Genomic DNA, 18372 nt, shown 5'->3' on the forward strand with positions numbered 1-18372 from the left:
TCCCAAAAGATTAAGAATATGCTTCACTGGCCTGGAAACTCACCTGATTTAAATGCCATTAAAAATCTACAGACAACCACCAAAACAACCTGGAACTGCAAATAGTAAGCTCTTAATTAATTCTGGTTAATTTATATCATTCAGTTGATCTTTTTTTTTTTATTAATCTAAAGAAGCAAAACAAACCTTTGATGAGGGAGCTGCTGTGGAACTGGAGGGAGAAGTATCTCTTGATGTTTTCAAAGACTGGCCAGAAGGTCTCTCTTTACCTTTAAAAAAAATTTTAAGGCATTAGTGGAAATATACTTTTAAAATGTTATGGTTACTATAAAAAAAAATTTCACCTTTTTCCACAGCATTTTCTGTTTTTCAAGAAGGAATCTCAAATTCCTTAAGGTAAAAGTAAGGGTCTACACAGTTTATTAAGGTACTCAAATCAAGCTGATAATATCTAGGACTGTTGACCTTGCCAAGCACTAGATAGTATTCAAAGGTCTGAAGAAACTAGAAGTACAAGAGACATGCCTGCCATTTCCACTAGCTGTTACCCAACAGGCAACCATAAGAGTCACCAAGGGAGAAACAGCAGAATGAGAGCTGTAGTAGTCATGAGTGCTTCCCACATGTAGGTGAGTCACATACCAAAATGCCTACTTTTAAAATAGGCATTCATTATGTAGCACCAAAATTACCAAAGGCCATGATTGCAGTGACCACCACTATTAGTTAAGCATCAGTATTGCTAAAAAAATAAAATAAAATAAAGATAATAGTATAATTTAGTAATGGTGCCTATTGATCTCAAATGTTTACATAATAAAGCAAAATACAAATTAGTAAGACACAATTCAAAACAATTTAATCGTGTTTGTTGAAACCAGTGAGCCTGAAGTTTAGTTACTTGAGCACAAAATGTGTAATGTTATTTGAACACTTCAGCAAAACACATTTTAAAATTTCAGCAAAACATTTTAAAAACAATATAGTCATCATAGTAGGTTATATACAACAAAATGCTTAAATGAATGCAACCTGTAAAATGAATGGTAAACTTGAGCAATTAGTAATTATAAAACCTTACTAAATTCAAACTAAAATCAAATGAATTAATGCATATTAAGTGCCTTGCAATCTTAAATTACTCTGTAAATGTCAACTATTATTATAATAATTATTATATTATGTTTTACAAATAAAGAATAAATCCCTTGGTGCAATTGTATGAGCAAAAATCAAAATGAACCAAAACAACTATTTGGCTAGTGATGAAAAGAAAGGGCTAAATCATGGTGGTTTGTGGGCAGTAGTGGATAAGACAAACTCAGACAAAGCCAAGTAAACTAAAAGTCCAAATAACACATGATTATATTCTTAGAAATTACATGTTAGCTAAAGATGAAGTCAGAGAGCACTATGTCAGAAAAGGGAAAGCAATAGGGCACCATAAAATCATCGAGAAGCTGAAGGCACAGAATGGCCCATAGGACAAAGCTTGGTAATCATTAAAGAGTCGGAGATAATTCAGAAGCTGAAAGTCAACATAGGGCAGTACTAAAGCTAGCAGTAAGTAAACAGATAAAATCAGAAACATGAAAACCATGATACTGAGGCAAAATCTACTGCAGACAAGAAACTTCTACTACCACTTCTGATATAGGAGGAATAAGGAACAAATGACTGACTTGAAAGAATAAAAATCAGCCCTGAACCTGAAGTACAAAGGCTACTATGATTTTCTCTGTATAGCCAATAATGAGCTCTCTTCTATTCTTAGCAACTCCCGACAATCTCTCTCTACAATATCCAATTTTAATAATCCAATAATTTACAAGTGGCACAAATAAGAGGCACCCAACTACATGTGACACTACCTTAAGCTTTGAATAAAACAAACTGAACAAGCACAGATTTTGCCCTTTAGGAATTTACAAGAGAAATAACAATGTAAGTAGACATAATTGACATATAAGCAATTATGTAATAATGTAAATCCTCATTCCTCCTCCAAACACTCAATTTAAGTTTTATGAAGTGATTTTGTATCCTTTTCAGTCAATAAATCTCTTCATAGGGCTTGGAGTCAGAAGGAGTAGGGGAAAGATATGATAGCAATGAGGGATAAAGTTCAATCCCCAAATAGATCAGTGAAACTAATTTTACATGGAGTAATTGTTCCACAGACTGCTGCACTTTGTTAACCCACCAAAGAACTGCATTTCTCTGTATAAAGAGGACAGTAGACCTCTTTGGATATGGCAAAATACAAATCCTAATTTTACTCTTAGGTATTGTGATGAATCTTTACTCCAGTTAGTTAATTCAGTTTTTTTTGCTTTTTGTTTTTTAGGCAATGGGGGTTAAGTGACTTGCCTACGGTCACACAGCTTGTGTCAAGTGTTTGGTCTGAGGCCAGATTTGAACTCAGGTCCTTCTGACTTTAGGGCCGGTGCTCTATCCACTGCGCCACCTAGCTGCCCCCTATTTAATTTATTTAAATAAGTTTAAAGCTTCTATTTTCAACTGCTCTCATATTATTATAAATGTAAATTTTTTCTGCTCTTGATCCATGTAAAGTATAAACTTGCTCCTGAAATGGTCAGTATGACCAATGATTCTTGTTTTTCAGGTATAGTTATATACTATTTTTTTTCTGAAAAGATTTTCTGCAGTGAATATCTGGGGCAATAAGGTAATCTAACAAGACACTGAACAAACATTATTCATCTTGGGGGAAGAAGCTGGAGACAGAATACAGACAGTGGGAAAAGCATACGAGCAGGAAAAATATGAAAGGATGAAATCCTCTGGCTTGAGCGCTATCCATTTTTATCTGCTCGTGATTCTTCTAATATAGCTATAATGTGTACTTCAACCTTTCCACTTCTCCATCCAAGAAGAACAGGTAGAGAAAAGACTGGAACCATAGTAGAAAGATTTAAGTGGATCTCTTCCCCAACTTCTAACCTTCACTTCACCCTATCCCCCAACCATTTATACCAACTAGGTGGGCAGACAGGCAAATAGAAAGGCCCTGTGACTTCACTGTTGTAGGAGCTCCCGCTGAGGAAACTGCCTTTAGCCAATGGAAATGAACAAATGTACTATAACTTATTATCTATTTCAGGTACTGAGAGGTTAAATGACTTAACTAGGGCCATACAGCCAGAATATGTCAGAGGTAGGAATTGAACTCATCATCTTGAATCCAAATCTTGCTCTCTATCTACTACACCATAGTGATATGTGTACGTATATGCAAATATGTATACATACATATGTGTGTGTATACTTATGTGTTATTGTACATGTATTTTCAAGCTTTAGTTCTGATCTTTCCATTGTGCAAGTAAAGAACAGAATGCACCAAATGTCCAACCCTTTACCCTCCCCACAACTAGCACGTCCCTCCCATGCCAATCCCAAATGAGAATTCAGCTTCAACACTTACCTCTTCCTGGCTCTCCTTCATTTTGCTGTTTGTAGCAGGCACCAGCACGCACGGACTCTGGAGAAAGGTGGGCAGGTAGGAGTTAACACCAGCACCTCTCTGTGCTCTCAGAAAATGCAAAGAAGCCCAAGACAAGCAGCAAAGATCAAAGTAGCAAGAATTTTACAGCATATATGGTTCCAAGTGACTGCCCTCATGTCCCCCCAAATACTCAATGTTGAACTGATCATAGAAGCTATAACCAACCACGTACATGAGGAAATGTTTCAGTCCAAAACCAGCAACAAGCCAGAGTCCACTACAATACAGAATGGTGCATCGTGGTGATGGCACAAATAACTACAAAGGATAACTATTTCTGGGTAAGAAATATATGTATCCCAAAAGTGAAGACAGAAGGTAATTAATAATGAATTTAACAGGGTAAAGCACTTCTTTGAGATCAAAGACTATGTCTTAGTCATATTCGTAAACTTCATAGTACTTGGTATATCTTCACACAGTAGGCTCTCAATAAATGTACAGCGAATGAATGAAGGAAAGAGTGAATGAATAAATGAATACTTTCAAGTACTGATACTACATAAATTGTCTTGTGTATATTTCTACTCACTTATCCTGTTGGTACCTCACACCTATCTAACATTTGTCTCTAAACCCAGGCCTCTTTCCACATGCTTATTTTTGGTGGTACTTCCAATGCACTGATTATATTCACAACTTATCTAGGCTCAAGACCTCAGAATCATCTGATTCTTCCTTCTTTTTTCACCTCTTCATTCAAATCAATTTTTTCTGTCATCTCCACCTTCATAAATCTCTCTCAAAGCTACCCCTCTTCTCTAAGCAGACTGCTACATCCAGTTTAAGTACTTATATCACTTCTAGCCTAGATTGTCTTCTCACCAGAAGGCCTTTTCTCTAATTCATCTCCTCTCCAAAGTATCCTACATAAAGATGCCCAATTAACTTTCCTGATTCTTAGGTTCATGTTTCTCCCTTGTTGAAAAAAACATTCAATGATCAATACAATAAACTACTAATTCTTTAGCCAGTTATTTAAGATCATCCACAATCTGACTTCATTATATTTTTCCTACTCTTTTTCATATTACTCCCCTTCACACATTCTAAATTCAATTTGACTCAAAAAAAAAAAAGTGCATCATCCGTGTCAGAAACTATGCTGGCCCTGAGGATGAAAATATAAAAGTGAAATGCACCCTGATCTCAAGAAGCCTGCATTCTACTAAAGGGATATGATATTTACATGTCAGTAAATCAAGAATATATACAGACTGAGGGTGAGGGAATGGTTCACATTAACAATTGAGGAAATTAGGAGTCTCTTAAAAGATATCCACTTAACATGGGCCTTGGAGGAAGCTTGGTATTCCAAGAAGTAAAACTGATCTTGTCTGTCTGTAAATTGTTGTTTGCATGTCAGCCACTCCAACAGACTGTGAACTCTTTGAGGTGGGCCTGTTTTTGCCTTTCTTTGTATATGCAGCACTTAGCAGAGTTAATGACACCAACAGACACTTAATAAATGTTTGTTGCCCTCACTTGTTGAAGAGCATGTCCCTCAGTTTCCAGTTGTCTGCCACTTCAAAAAGAGCTACTACCAAAGATTTTTGTATATATATGACCTCTTCCTCTTCTTTTGATTTCTTGGAGGTATAAGCCGAGTAGTGGTATTACTAAGTCAAAGCATACGCTTTAGTATCTTTTTGTGCACAGTTCCAAACTGCTTTTAAGAATAGCTGGACCAATTTACAGCTGCACCAACAACTCATCAGTTAAGTCAACAAGCATTTATTAAGCACAATAAATGCTAAGCATAAGAAAGAAAGGCAACAGCAACAATCCTAATAATCAAAGAGCACACATTCTATTGGGGGAAATAACATGCAAATAACTATGTATGTACAAGATATAAACAAGTAATTTCAAAGGAAAGTCACTGAGAAGATCTGGGAAGGGCCTTTTATAGAAGGTGAGGTTTGAGCAGAGAAGGAAGAACACTTTGGGGTTTGGGAGGCAACCAATGAAAAAGCATGGAGTCAGAAGATGGAGCGTCAAATGTGAGCAAGAGCAATGAAGTCAGTGTTACATCGATTTGCCCGTGTTTTCCACAGGCCCTCTATCAATTTGTCATTTTCAATTTTTGTCAGTTTTGCCCACCTGATAGATATGAGTTAAAACCTCAGAACTGCTTTAATATGCATTTCATTTTTCTTTTAATATGGCTATACTTAACTTGGATTTCTTCCCTTGAGAGAGAGAGAAATAGAATATAAGAATGAGGGTGAATGATAGATGAAACAATAAGAATGAGGTGACAAAATCATGTGGGTTGGCCTTCACAAGAAGAGCTACCTTTTACCAATTGCAATGCATTTTCATCTCCATATTCTTTGTTATTTCTGTCTATATTCTCCTAGAGATAATCCATTGAGAATCTATGCAACTACTAGAGGCCTTCCATTAAGCTTTTTTTATATTTCATGGGTAGCACTCAAAATGTGTGATAACCATTTTGTTGATATAACCTGTTCCAGTTCTTTTCCTATTCTACATGTACTCAATAACATTGTCCTTTTCTTGACTTGCAACTTGCACTCCTTTGAGACTCTGTGTGTGGTATACTATGACACGCAGCCATTAAACTTCATAGAAAGTTTACTGAGATTGAAAAAAGATTTTGTTTCAGAGAGATGTTTCAGGTCACTAAAAGTACTGTGCATTTTCCTAAAAGCAATCTGGCCCACTCAGACATATATGGATCAACTTTATAGGTTGTCCATTCAAACATACCATAAATAAGCATTTTTCATCCACTTAAGTTTTCTTACATGTACAAAATCATTTGATTTTGAGCTGGAAAACAGCTGGAAAAGTACTTAAAAGACCATCTAGTGAAACATGTTCATTTTAAAGAAGAATAAATTAGGACAGATCAATCGCAAGATCAGCAACTGAGCCAAGATTAGAGGTAGTGAGAGGCAGGATTTTAACATCAGGTTCTCTGATTCCAAATTCAGTGCAATTTCCATTGTGTCATAATAAATGATTAACATACATGGATACCCTTAAAAATAGTGACAGTCTGATGAAATTCATTCTTTTATCCATTTCCAATTGTTTAGCATTATCAGTTTATTTTTCAGTAAGTCAAAATGGAGTTGTCTCAATGGGGTACCATATTTTCTCATTTTGAGCTTTATTTTAAGATTTTATACACACACACACACACACACACACATATTTATTTATATATTTATATGAAGTTGAAAAGACATGAATAGCTGGCTCAAAAAGAACTCTCTTCGGTAACCGGACACTTTCTGTCTGTTAAAATATAATAAATTTCATTTTTAAATGTTATTAAGATTCTCATAACCAGCATAATATGACTGTTCCAGAATACATAGGCATATTCAAGAAATATATTCCTGAAGCTTTCCTATAGTTTACAAACCTTTGAAGTCAGGTTTTCCAGGATATTTTATATTATTGCCAATGATATCAATCTTAGCATTGAAATCATAGATTATCAAAGTATATGCTATCTTCTTTATTTTTCCCTCTGCAACTGATTACAAAATCTGCAACTTACAAAAGGGACATCAGAGGTCAATGAGTCTAACTTCCTCATTTTACAAATGAGAAAAAAAGAGACTGAGAAAGGCTAAGTAACTGGCCCAGGGTCACAAATCTAAATTCTCTGTGACAGAATTCAAAGCTGACTCCTAGGACAGCATTCAACTCTCTATATTGCTATGTTATTCAGCATAGCAGGGTCCAGCAGACACAACAATATCAAGATCAGTTCAATCAAAGTAAAGACCTTTGTAGCATTGGAGGCATGAGTTTTACCTCTTGAGGCTTCAGCACACACGGGCCTTCCATGCGCATACCTCTCCACATATTTTCCCCACATGTGCACCAATCTACTTGCGACCTCTGTGTCCATGCTCAATGCTGTGGGCTACATTTGGGGGAGGATGGTGGAAATGTTTCATGACTAATTTGTTTTTACTGTGAAAATTTCAATAACTGCCTATGTTTTGAGTTAATTTTGTCATCTGGCTGATAATTCAAAGATAAATACATCAGTAGGGAATTGTGATCAAGTTTTAAGAATAGAGACCCACAGAGTAACTCGAAACTGGAATACATGTCCCCTACCTAAGATGTTGACTTCTAAGAGGAAGAGTAGCTTTGACCACAGAATAAAAAATTAATTCAGACAATTCCTTTATTTGCCTCTCCAAAGTCATTCAGCCATAACTCCTTCACAGCTCCTGTGGGTCCTATGTTTAAAAAAAACTTCTTGTATTCTGAACTTAAAACACCAAAACACACACAAACACACATACGTTACAAAAAAGAGTATTTCTGTATACAGAGCAGAAAAAAAATTCTAAATGAAAACACAAATCTCAATTTTAAAATGCTTGCTTTTTAAAAAATTTAACAAATTTTTTAATGAAAACATTTAAAAACAAATTCTACATGTTACTTTCAAAATTACCCTTGCTTCTCCGCACTTCCTTCTATACTTTTCTAGGAATTTTTAAAAATGTTACAATGGATAGCTTTGTTTCCCCTCATCATCACTTCTGCGAGCCCCCCAATCTCCACAAAATAGCACAGACACTTTAAAAAGAGAGGGGAAAAAAGCCAATTGTAACAAATAAGCATCATCAAGCAAAGAAAATCTACAGAGTGACCATGTCCAAAAAGGTATGCCTCTGTTCACCACTTCTTTATTAGGAAGTGGGTAACACACTTCATTGTAGGTCTTCTCAAGATAACGGTCACTGTATTGATCCAAGTTCCTGTCTTTTAAAACTGTCACTCTTTAAAATGCTGTTGTCCTTGTATAAATTATATTCTTGGTTCTTCTCATTTTACTCTACATCTGTTCACATTACCAAGGAATACCTGAAAGTATCTCTTCAATCATTTCTTATGACACAATAGTGTCCCATTACATTCATTTACCGTAATTTGTTCAGGTATAAGTCAACCATCTTAAGAGGCAAAATAAAGAATCCCTAGGATATAAAGAATATAGTTCTTTCTCTCTCTTCCCTTCCCTATCTCCCTCCATCTTTTAGGATGAAGAAGTCTATTCTGTTTTTGACCATTTCTTTCCCAGTACTATCCTCCCTCATTTGTACACCCCATTCCAATTTGTTTACCTGCTGATTTTGATGAATTTCTGCACCAAAATGATTGTGGGTGTATTCAACAGCCCTCATTTGTTCATTTTAGAGAAGAACGAGGTTTGTCTAATGCCCCCTCCCCCTTTCACTTCCTCTATGTTTATATACCATTCTCAAAATATTTCAATTATGGAAAATAGCTAATTCCACCCTTTTTCTTCTTCCTTTCAACACTAGTGTATTCCTTCTAGTGTATTCCTTTTACCTTTTCTCTTTCAAAACTCTCAGAACATTAGTAATCTTCCTACTCAATCACCTAGGACTATTGTGTTTCTTATTTTCCTTCTTAAGGGAGACTTGTTTATTCTCCTCATGATTGCGTGTGTGTGTGTGTGTGTGTGTGTGTGTGTGTGTGTATTGAACCCACCTGTGGCAGTGTGGTAAAGATTATGGACCCTTTCTCAGAAAAAGTTGTTTTTCTTAAAATTAATTTATTTTGAATTATCAACGATCACTTCCATAAGCTTCTGAGCTTCAAACTTTTCTCCCACTCTCTCCCTACCTCTCTCCCCAATTCAGTGCTTAATCTGATATAGGCTATACATATACATTTCTATTAAACATATTTTCACATTAATGATGTTGTAAGTAAGAATTAGAGCCAATAGGAGGAGCTACCAGAAAGAGGAAACAAAACAGAGGGAAAAAAAATAGCAAATAGTATGCTTCAATCTGCATTCAAACTCCATAGTTCTTTCTTCTTTGTGGATAGCATTTTCCATCCTGAGGCCTCTGAAGACGTCTTAGATCCTTGCATCACTGAGAAGGGCTAAGTCTATCAATATTAGTCATCATACAACATGGCTGTTACTGTGTACAACGTTCTCCTGGTTCTGCCCACTTCACTCAGCATCAGTCCATACAAGTGTTTCCAGGTTTTCTGAAGTCAGCTTGTTCATCATTTCTTATAGCGCAATAGTATTCCATTACTTTCATATACCACAACTTGTTCAGCCATTCCCCAACTGATGGGCATCCTCTCAATTTCCAATTCTTTGCCACCACAAAAAGAGCTGCTATAAATATTTTTGTATTTGGGTCCTTTTCCCATTTGTATGATCTATTTGGGATACAGCCCTAGAAGTGCTATTGCTGGGTCAAAGGGTATGCACATTTTTATAGCCCTTTGTGCATAGCTCCAAATTGCTCTCCAAAATGGTTGGATCATTTCACAACTCTACCAACACTTTTCCCACATCTTCTCCAACATTTATCATTTTCCTGTTTTGCAATGTTGGCCAGTCTGATAGGTGTGATGTGGTACCTCAGAGTTGTTTGATTTGCATTTCTCTAATCGACAGTGACTTAGAGCATCTTTTTAAAAAGTTTTTAAAAAGCACATAATAAAATACATAAGAATATAGGGGAAGACAAGTTACAGTGAAATCTAGCTGTCAAAAAAAAAAAAAAGAAAACAAGTTTATGGACTCCAATTCAAGAATCCCAAGCTTATTAGAATGTTAGCACTATATCAACATATGCTGCTTTTTAATTGCTCGAATAAATTTACCTTTCTAGGTCTCTCAGAACTCTTTTGGTTATATGTCAAAGATCCTACTCATCTTTGGTCTTTCATCAAAAATACTTCAAAATCCTGTAGTACATTAAAGATTCATTTTTCCCCTCATAAGATTATATTTAACTACACAGGGTAAACTATTCTGACTTTTAAGCCTCTGTCCTTTGTCTTCTGAAATACTGCATTCTGAGATCTCATTAGGCAGCTAGGTGGTGCAATAGTCAGTGCCAAGTGGACCTTGAGTCACAAGATTTGAGTCAAATCTACCACAAACACTTATTTGGCTGTGTGATCAAATCACTTAACTACTATATACCTGTTTCCTCAACCTGTAAAATGGGGATCACAAAGGCACCATATAAGCACTATCACCATCACCATCACCACCACCACCACCACCACCACCACCACCACCACCACCATCATCATCATCATCATCATCATCATCATCATCATCAGAGTTGCTAAGTCTTAAGGGAACCTGGCTATAGTTCTTCAGTACCTAACTTCTTTCTGGATATCTACAGCATTTTTTTTTATATTAATATGGGAGCTCTGGATTGTGTCCAGACTTTTTACCCCCCTCCTAATCATGGTCTTCAGGATTCCAGTTTCTTAAATTCTCTCTCCTCAAACTTCTTCAAGTCAATTGTTTTTAAGATATATTCAAAATGGAATTCTACTTTTTGAATATTTTTATTTTGTTCTGACATTTCTTAATAATAATAATAGCTAACATTTATATAGTGTTTCACAGCTTTTGAAGCACTTTATATATGTTATCTCATTTATCTGTACAACAATCCTGTGAAGTATAAGTACTATTACTTTCCCCATATTACTGATGAGGAAACTGAGGCTGAAAGAGATGAAGTAACTTACCACACTAAATAAATGTCTGAGACAAAATATGAACTGATGTCTTCCTGATTCTAAGTTCCACACTCAATATCCACTGTACCACCTAGCTACTGTATGATTTCTGCTTTGTCAATTCTAGTTTTCGGAGTCCAATTCTTAGGTAAGGCTTACTACTTTTTATTCTAAACTACTTATTCTCATTCTAATTCTTTCCTCCAGAATCTTATTTCATTTTTTTCTGGCTTCATTTCTTCTAAGTATTTATGTTATCCTTATGGAAAATCCATTTTTTCTCTTTGATTCTCTGCTTGTAACTGTTTTTACGTTACTCTCTTTTTTTGGGGAGAGGGGAATCTTTAGATTGTAAAACTAGTGCGTCTGTCCAGTCTTAGTCAATACACTGGGCTTTGGACCAGGTCCAGGCTCCGCTATCTTGCTAAATTTTTGGGTAGGGTGATCAGCCCTGCTTGGTCTCACCCTGTGTCTCCTGGATTTTTCTGCTGACCTCTACATTCTGTGGTTAGGCTCCCTTGAATCGTTGAGTTTCAGTGCTCTTGATCTTCAGGGCCCTCTTTGGCACCTCAGAAGAAACGTAGGGACCTCAGTGCTCCTACTTCTGGGTTGTCTTGGCAACACCACGCTGCTTGACACTATACTGGTTGTTGTCCATTGCTGTTCCCTAGACTAGGAAAGATTTCCACTCTGGGGCTTTCTGGTGACCCTGGGACTTTCTGAGGGGAGTTCTCCATCCTTGCTGCTTCTGAAACAGGCCTTTTCAGTGTGCACGTCACAACTCTGGTCATGCTGGCACTAGGCCTGCTAGAGGGTACCCTTTTCTACTGCCTGTGGGACTCTGGACAACTTTTTGCGCAGCTCTGGAGTGAAAGAAGTCACTTAAATTAGTTTCTCATTAAATTTCTTGATCATTAATTTGTCTGATGCGAACTTCAAGAATGTGTGGGACAAAGTATCTAAGAGCTAGATGGTTTATTTCCATTCTGATAGCCATCTTGGCAGGAAGTCCTGAGAACCATTTCAGGATTTTATTTTATGAATTGTGATGGCCAAACAAAATCACCAAAAGGCTAACTTATTAGTGATAAGTCTCTCCATACAATCTACATAGGTAGATTGGTTCTTGGAGAGCAAATAGTATGTCATGGGATCTGCATTCAAAGCCTTTCTAACATTCAAGAACCTTTCAGAATTCATAACCATATGACATAGTCTTCAATAACCACAGGTAACTTCCATGTTATAATGAGGCATCAGCATGGATATAAAGGAGAGAATAAGTAAAGGAAGGAGAAAAGCTCAGCAACAGAGTGAACATAAGTATTTATATTAGGGAATAAAACTGTGAGCAAAAAGAAAATTATATAATTGTAATATAAAGAATATCTGGTTATTTTCATGTATACCCAAAATAAAAACCTATGGGTTCTACAGTTAATAAAAGCTTTGTGGACTCTAGTTTTCTAGTTTTGTAAAACAAGAGGTTTGAAGTAGATGGGCTAAGTTCTATCCTGGCTATATCTATGTGACTGTAGGAGACTATAAAACAAATTTTAATTTAAGGAGTTATAATAATTTACTTACAGCATGAACTACTCTGGTTCTGTCTGATGCCTAGCATGGAAAAATCAATACTTTTAAGATGAGAAAATAAAACCAGCAGAAAAAATGATATTATATACCCCAAAATATCTACAGCAGTACTTCCTGGTCAATGTAAAAAACTGGGAACAAGGTAGAGGCCTAAAGAACCAGAAAGGCTAAAAGAAATTATATGTATATAATGCAAGATAGTATACTGACCCATAAAAACAATGAATATAAAAGATCCAGAGAAGCATAAGAAGATCTATGAGATACAGTGAACCGAACCAGGTAAAAATATATACAATGATTTTTAACAAAATCAACCCCCCAAATTGTCTGAACACTATGTAATTATAATGACCTAAGAAAACGTACCTCCCTTCTCTATGAGATTGACTAAAGGCATAGAAGATTGCACATACCATCAGATTTAGTCAATATGTTAATTGGTTTAATTATATGGCAATTCTTCCTTTTTCATTTTATACATTGTTGTAAATGATGGCTTATTAGAGAATGGGGTTGGTGATATATCAACAAATGAAGGTAAAGTAAAAATAAGAGAAGTTAATTAAAAAAACTTTTTTTTAAAGAAAGAAAATAAGGCTAGGAAGGAGATTTAAAAACAAGCAGAATTTTTCAAAAAAGAACAGAATGTGGAACAATTTTTTAAAAAAATACAAGATACTAAAAAAGGAAGATATTGAAAGTTTTCCTCATCTAGTGGATAAGTGGGTTTAAATTGAGATGCATAATATTTTTTTTCATAAATGCTATGTAATTAGTTACTAAGAGAGGTTCTAGAACCTCAAATTGCATATTTTTTTTAATTCTACCGGAGAATATGTAAAGGAATGCTTATAAAAATAAGGTCTCTGGTCTATAAAGATTTAAATTTGGTTTTCTAAGATTTTGGGACATCATTTGAACCTTTAAATTTTCTCAATGCTTCAAGATTCAAAAATCTTTAAGAGCAAGAAAATTAAAATTCCCTCCATTATGTCTAACATACACATTGCTACATGGAACTAAGTATTTGTTGTAGGTGAGGCACAAAAACAGCATCCTCTTAGTTCAGTCTGATGACGGCACTCAAGAGTCACTGTGCATTTAACAAAGGAGGTTTACCTTGCCCTAAAACAGTATTGTTATGCAATAAGGACACAGTGGCACTATGCTTCTCTGGATATGGTCCCCCTCATCTTGTCTCTATCTAGAAATCCATTTGGCTAGTAAGTCATCAGGATGTGGCAACCTGCATGGTATCAGGCACCCATCAAGTCTGAGAGGCCCAGATTACACATGATTGGGAATTTTCATGCCTCTCAATCAGGAAACTATCAGAGAATCTGGGGCGAAAGGAAGTTGCATCAAGAAATGCTAGCCCTATCACAATACTACTCTAGATCTTTACAAGTAAAGCTGTGTTACTGAACCATTTATGTATTAATAAACATGCCCAATCTCAATTGAGATTTTCAACTACGAGTTCTTACGCTAATAATTTAATCATCCCAATGCCATCCCAGTGACAAGAGTCCCTGACCTTAGCTTGGCTAGATTTCAAATGAAAGACAGAATCTACTGCCAATACTGAAAACCTCTCCAGCTTAACAGAACCTGACATTTTGGGCTCTGATGGCATAGAATTCAAGACTAGTGGTTTACCACAGAACATAAAGCATTTTGATGGGTTTGCTACACTGATAGAAATATAAAATATGTTTAAAATGATCAGATGATTGGAATCACTGATAATCTTTTTCTAATGAAAAACATTATCAGAAAAAGCAGGCAGCAAATTTAGGCCATTTATATATGTATAGGATTTAAAAGTCAAATATGACAGTCGTACATAACTATTTTTACTTTTATTCCTTTGAACATATTTTTATGGATAAACTTGCTGGTAATTAATTACTACAGATCCCTTCTCCCACTGGTGAGTTCCTCCTGGGGACTCCATTTGGGAAGGAGCTCAAGCCAGTCAACCTTCATTATCCTTCATTATCTTCCTCCCTCTGCTGGTAACTTTCCAGATTTCAACACAGCATCCCTGTGAATATACCTCCCCCCACCCCCCAATGCTTTCTCAACTTGAGCTCCCTTTTTTGGTTTATGTTCCCTTGTTAAAATGTAAGCTCCTTAAGGACAAGAGACTGCTGTTCTTTTTGGTTGTGTCTGCAGTGCTTCTTTAGAAAGGCCTTTTGCCTTACTTTTGCCTTTTCTCACTGTTGAAAACAGACATCTCCAACATCTTTTCTTTGCTACATTATGATACATTGCTGTCATTTAAATATTATGTGATAAAAGTGAATTGACTAATTCCATTTTTATACATATACATATACAACAATATACATATATACAGACATATACGTGCTCTAGTTACGAACACAGTAACATTATGAGAACCTAATAATCATTTTTTCTAGTATAAGAGAGAATCAATGAGAATTATTTATGAAGAATAAATTCAAGAGATAAATTTATTTTCTTGATTAAAGAATTCCATTTTCAAAACTAAATAATTAAGTGAAAATCAATTTAAAACAACAAAATATTTATTTAACTTTCTATTTAGTCACTTTCAATTTACTTAACTACTTTTAAGTTCCTTAATATGTTTCAAGGAAATTAGATAAAAAATAGTATTAAAGCTTCTAAAAATGGGAATGTTTTATTTTTGCTTTCTCCATATTTATCTCCAAGATGTACAGGGGTTTGTGGCCACTGAATATGTCACATAGAATGAAAATAATTAAATGAAAACCTGATCTTTCTGCAAATGATTGTTATGATATATATATAAAATGAAAAAAACAAGCTTAACCTTTCTATTTACTACCATAATTACTTTACAGCATCATAGCTATGATATAACTATTTTAAGCATCCTATAAATGGCTGTTTTCTTTACTGTCAGAAAAAAGGAGATAGCAGTCCTTACAATCAGTATCACAAAGACTTCTAGTACAGCTATGGGTGGTATTTTTTTTAACCTCTTCTGCCAATCCAAATCATTTACTATGTTACATTTTTGCATTCCAAGATATTGGACACCTCAAGATTCAAGTGTTGGAAACATTAGTTTGGAGAGAAGGGTTTTGAAAACATCAGATTGTAAAATCATCTTTTAAATTAGCAAACACAACACAAATCATTAAGAATCAATCTCCATCTTTTCCCCACCCTGTCAACCTCCTCTCCCCTCATCTTACTAGCCCAGTCTGGAAATACTGAGATTATTACATAAGGACTACTCATAAGCATGAGAACTTTGACCTGCTATGTTTCTGAAATGGGCTGGTTCTCTCTCAGGGCTCAACACATTAAAATCTTAGCTGCATGCAGACACCTGATCACATAGTCCATTGTGACTCAGAACTCCTAAGACACCTGCCAGCTTCAGCCTCCAAGAACTGAGATTAAAGGTGTATGCCACCACACCCACCTCTATTGGCTCAAAGTAAATGCATACAACATTATGCAGCTGTGTAGTCCTCACTGCTCCTTAGAAAAACAATATTTATATGGGAAACATTCCACTCCATAAATATTTGTTAGATGGATGAAGTAATGAATGGATCAACCCAGCAGAAGGCATACAGGAAAATCTGAGGCTATTTTTCCTCCTCCTCATCAGTCAGCAGAAAAAGATGTTTAAAACAAAACATTTATTCTTTGAATCGCACAGTGAACTGAGAACAAAAAGAGGAATAAATGAAAAAAGGAACAAAAATGAACAACTTAAACACACAGGCAAATCAAAGAAGATAATGCCATATATCACTCCTGAGAGTATTCAGTGTCACTTCAGTACTTTCTTTGAAGTATCAGAATTTCTTAGAATGTCACACACCCACAAATTATATCAGAGTTGCTGTTTTTTTTAAAGCAGTTCAAAGTCAATAGACATGATATATAATACGTGATTGTAAAATTAATAATAGAGAAATAACTGAAAAAATATCAGTTTACTTGCTTTCATGATTTGGGAATGACAGAAACTGACACTAAAATGTGTCAATGTAAGAGATTTTAAAATTAAATTTAAAATAAATTTAAATTAAAATAAATTTAAAAATAAATGTGATACCATTTTGATTTATCTGCAAGACCATGCCAAAGACACACAAATCATGGTATGGCATGTATGTGTGAGAGAAAACTAAACACAAAAAACTAAACACATACTTCTATGCTGAGACTGGTGAAAAGAATAAGCTTTACTCCGTTCTGGAGAGTAACTTCTGCTGCTAACACTGGAGCCAGATCTGCTATGAGGAGAATCTTTTCGATTTACAGGAGACTCCCGGAAGAATGGATTTTCCCTTTTGTGAGGAGACCGTTCTCTCATGTGATGGGAAGAGTAGAAAGTTTTTCTTCTAAAGCCATCTCTAGTGTCCCTTTGGAGAAAATAAAATAAAAATTACTATATATTTTTAAAAACACAAACCAAAATAAGTGATAATGATTACTTTATAAGTAGCACTTTATATAATCGTTATAAGGCCTGTTAGTTCACTTTCACATAAGTTTTGGCACCCCCATAAAATCCAACTATGAGACAGGAAAATGTAATAGCATCTATCACTACTGCTTCACAATTTGGACTGAACAACTCTTGAAGAAATAGCTATTATATTCTAAACAAATATTCAAAAATCCATAGCAAGAAGGCATACAAAAAGGTTAGAAGAGGAGGAAGTAACTTCAAAGGCCATCTGATCCAACCCTATACATTTTACAGATGAGGTAAATGATGACTAGTAACTTAAATGACTAGCCAAAGGTTACAAAGGAAATGAGTTCTTCAACCTGCCTACCACCCCACCCCACATGTAAAACAACTACATTAGAACCATTAGACACAAAACAGTACCTATTCTACTCTTTTTTTTAGTCATTTTATTGATACCAGTAAATTCCTTCTAAGCTCCATGTTAAATCAATCTTTCACCAAAACAAAGAAAAACAAAACAAAACAGATTAAAAGGCTACCTCACTGAACAGTACATTCAAATTTCAGAGAGGGACAGCACTTCTCACCCTCTGGAGAAAAATGCATTTCATTCTGTTTTCTACTATCCAAAGTGATCACTGATACTCGTCTGAATTCATGTTCCTTTCAGTATAGTTTTTAATTATTTTACTAGAGTCATTATGTATTTAAGGCTCTTGGATCTATCTACTTTGCTGCATTCATATTTCTTCCTTGAGGCACAATAGTTTTCCTTTACTTTCATGTACCAGATTTTGTTCTGCCCTATCCCTAAAAACAGGCACACATACAGTTTCCATTTCTTTGCTACTACAAAAAGTACTTCTGTGACTATTAGCTATATGAGAATTTTCTTCCTCTGGACTGACTTTGGTTAAATGAGTAATTATTTCAGTATTCCTTTAAAGAACACTTTATAGTGTATTTATGCAATTCCTAAGTGTGTTTTGGTAGGTTAACTCTCAAATGTACTATGTATTTTGTAGTTATTTTAAATGAATTTTTTTCATTTCCTTAGTTTTTATTAGTATATATAGATATTAGTGCATACAGGAAATGTTTGTGATTTCTATGGCTTTATTTTGTATCTTGCTAACTTACTTAAGTTTTTAATCATTTCTATTGGAGTTGACTTCTACCAGCCAAGATGGCAGACTAAACAGTAAATCACTGTCATTCTCCAATACTGACCTCTGAAAAAAAG

At 35.2% G+C, this 18372-nt stretch overlaps 1 protein-coding gene across 1 annotated transcript in view; it reads right to left on the bottom strand.

The window, feature by feature from the left end:
• The window catches only part of PPHLN1 (periphilin 1), a 153108-nt gene that overhangs the window by 57064 nt on the left and 77672 nt on the right, over positions 1 to 18372 (bottom strand). Inside the window, 3 exon segments of the mRNA XM_020979755.2 lie at positions 187 to 269; positions 3449 to 3505; positions 16862 to 17073. Of these exon segments, the coding sequence (XP_020835414.1) occupies positions 187 to 269; positions 3449 to 3505; positions 16862 to 17073 (352 nt within the window).

The sequence above is a fragment of the Phascolarctos cinereus genome, unplaced genomic scaffold (genome assembly GCF_003287225.1).
Source record: "Phascolarctos cinereus isolate Bilbo 61053 unplaced genomic scaffold, phaCin_HiC Scaffold_1;HRSCAF=81, whole genome shotgun sequence".
Lineage (NCBI taxonomy): Eukaryota > Metazoa > Chordata > Mammalia > Diprotodontia > Phascolarctidae > Phascolarctos > Phascolarctos cinereus.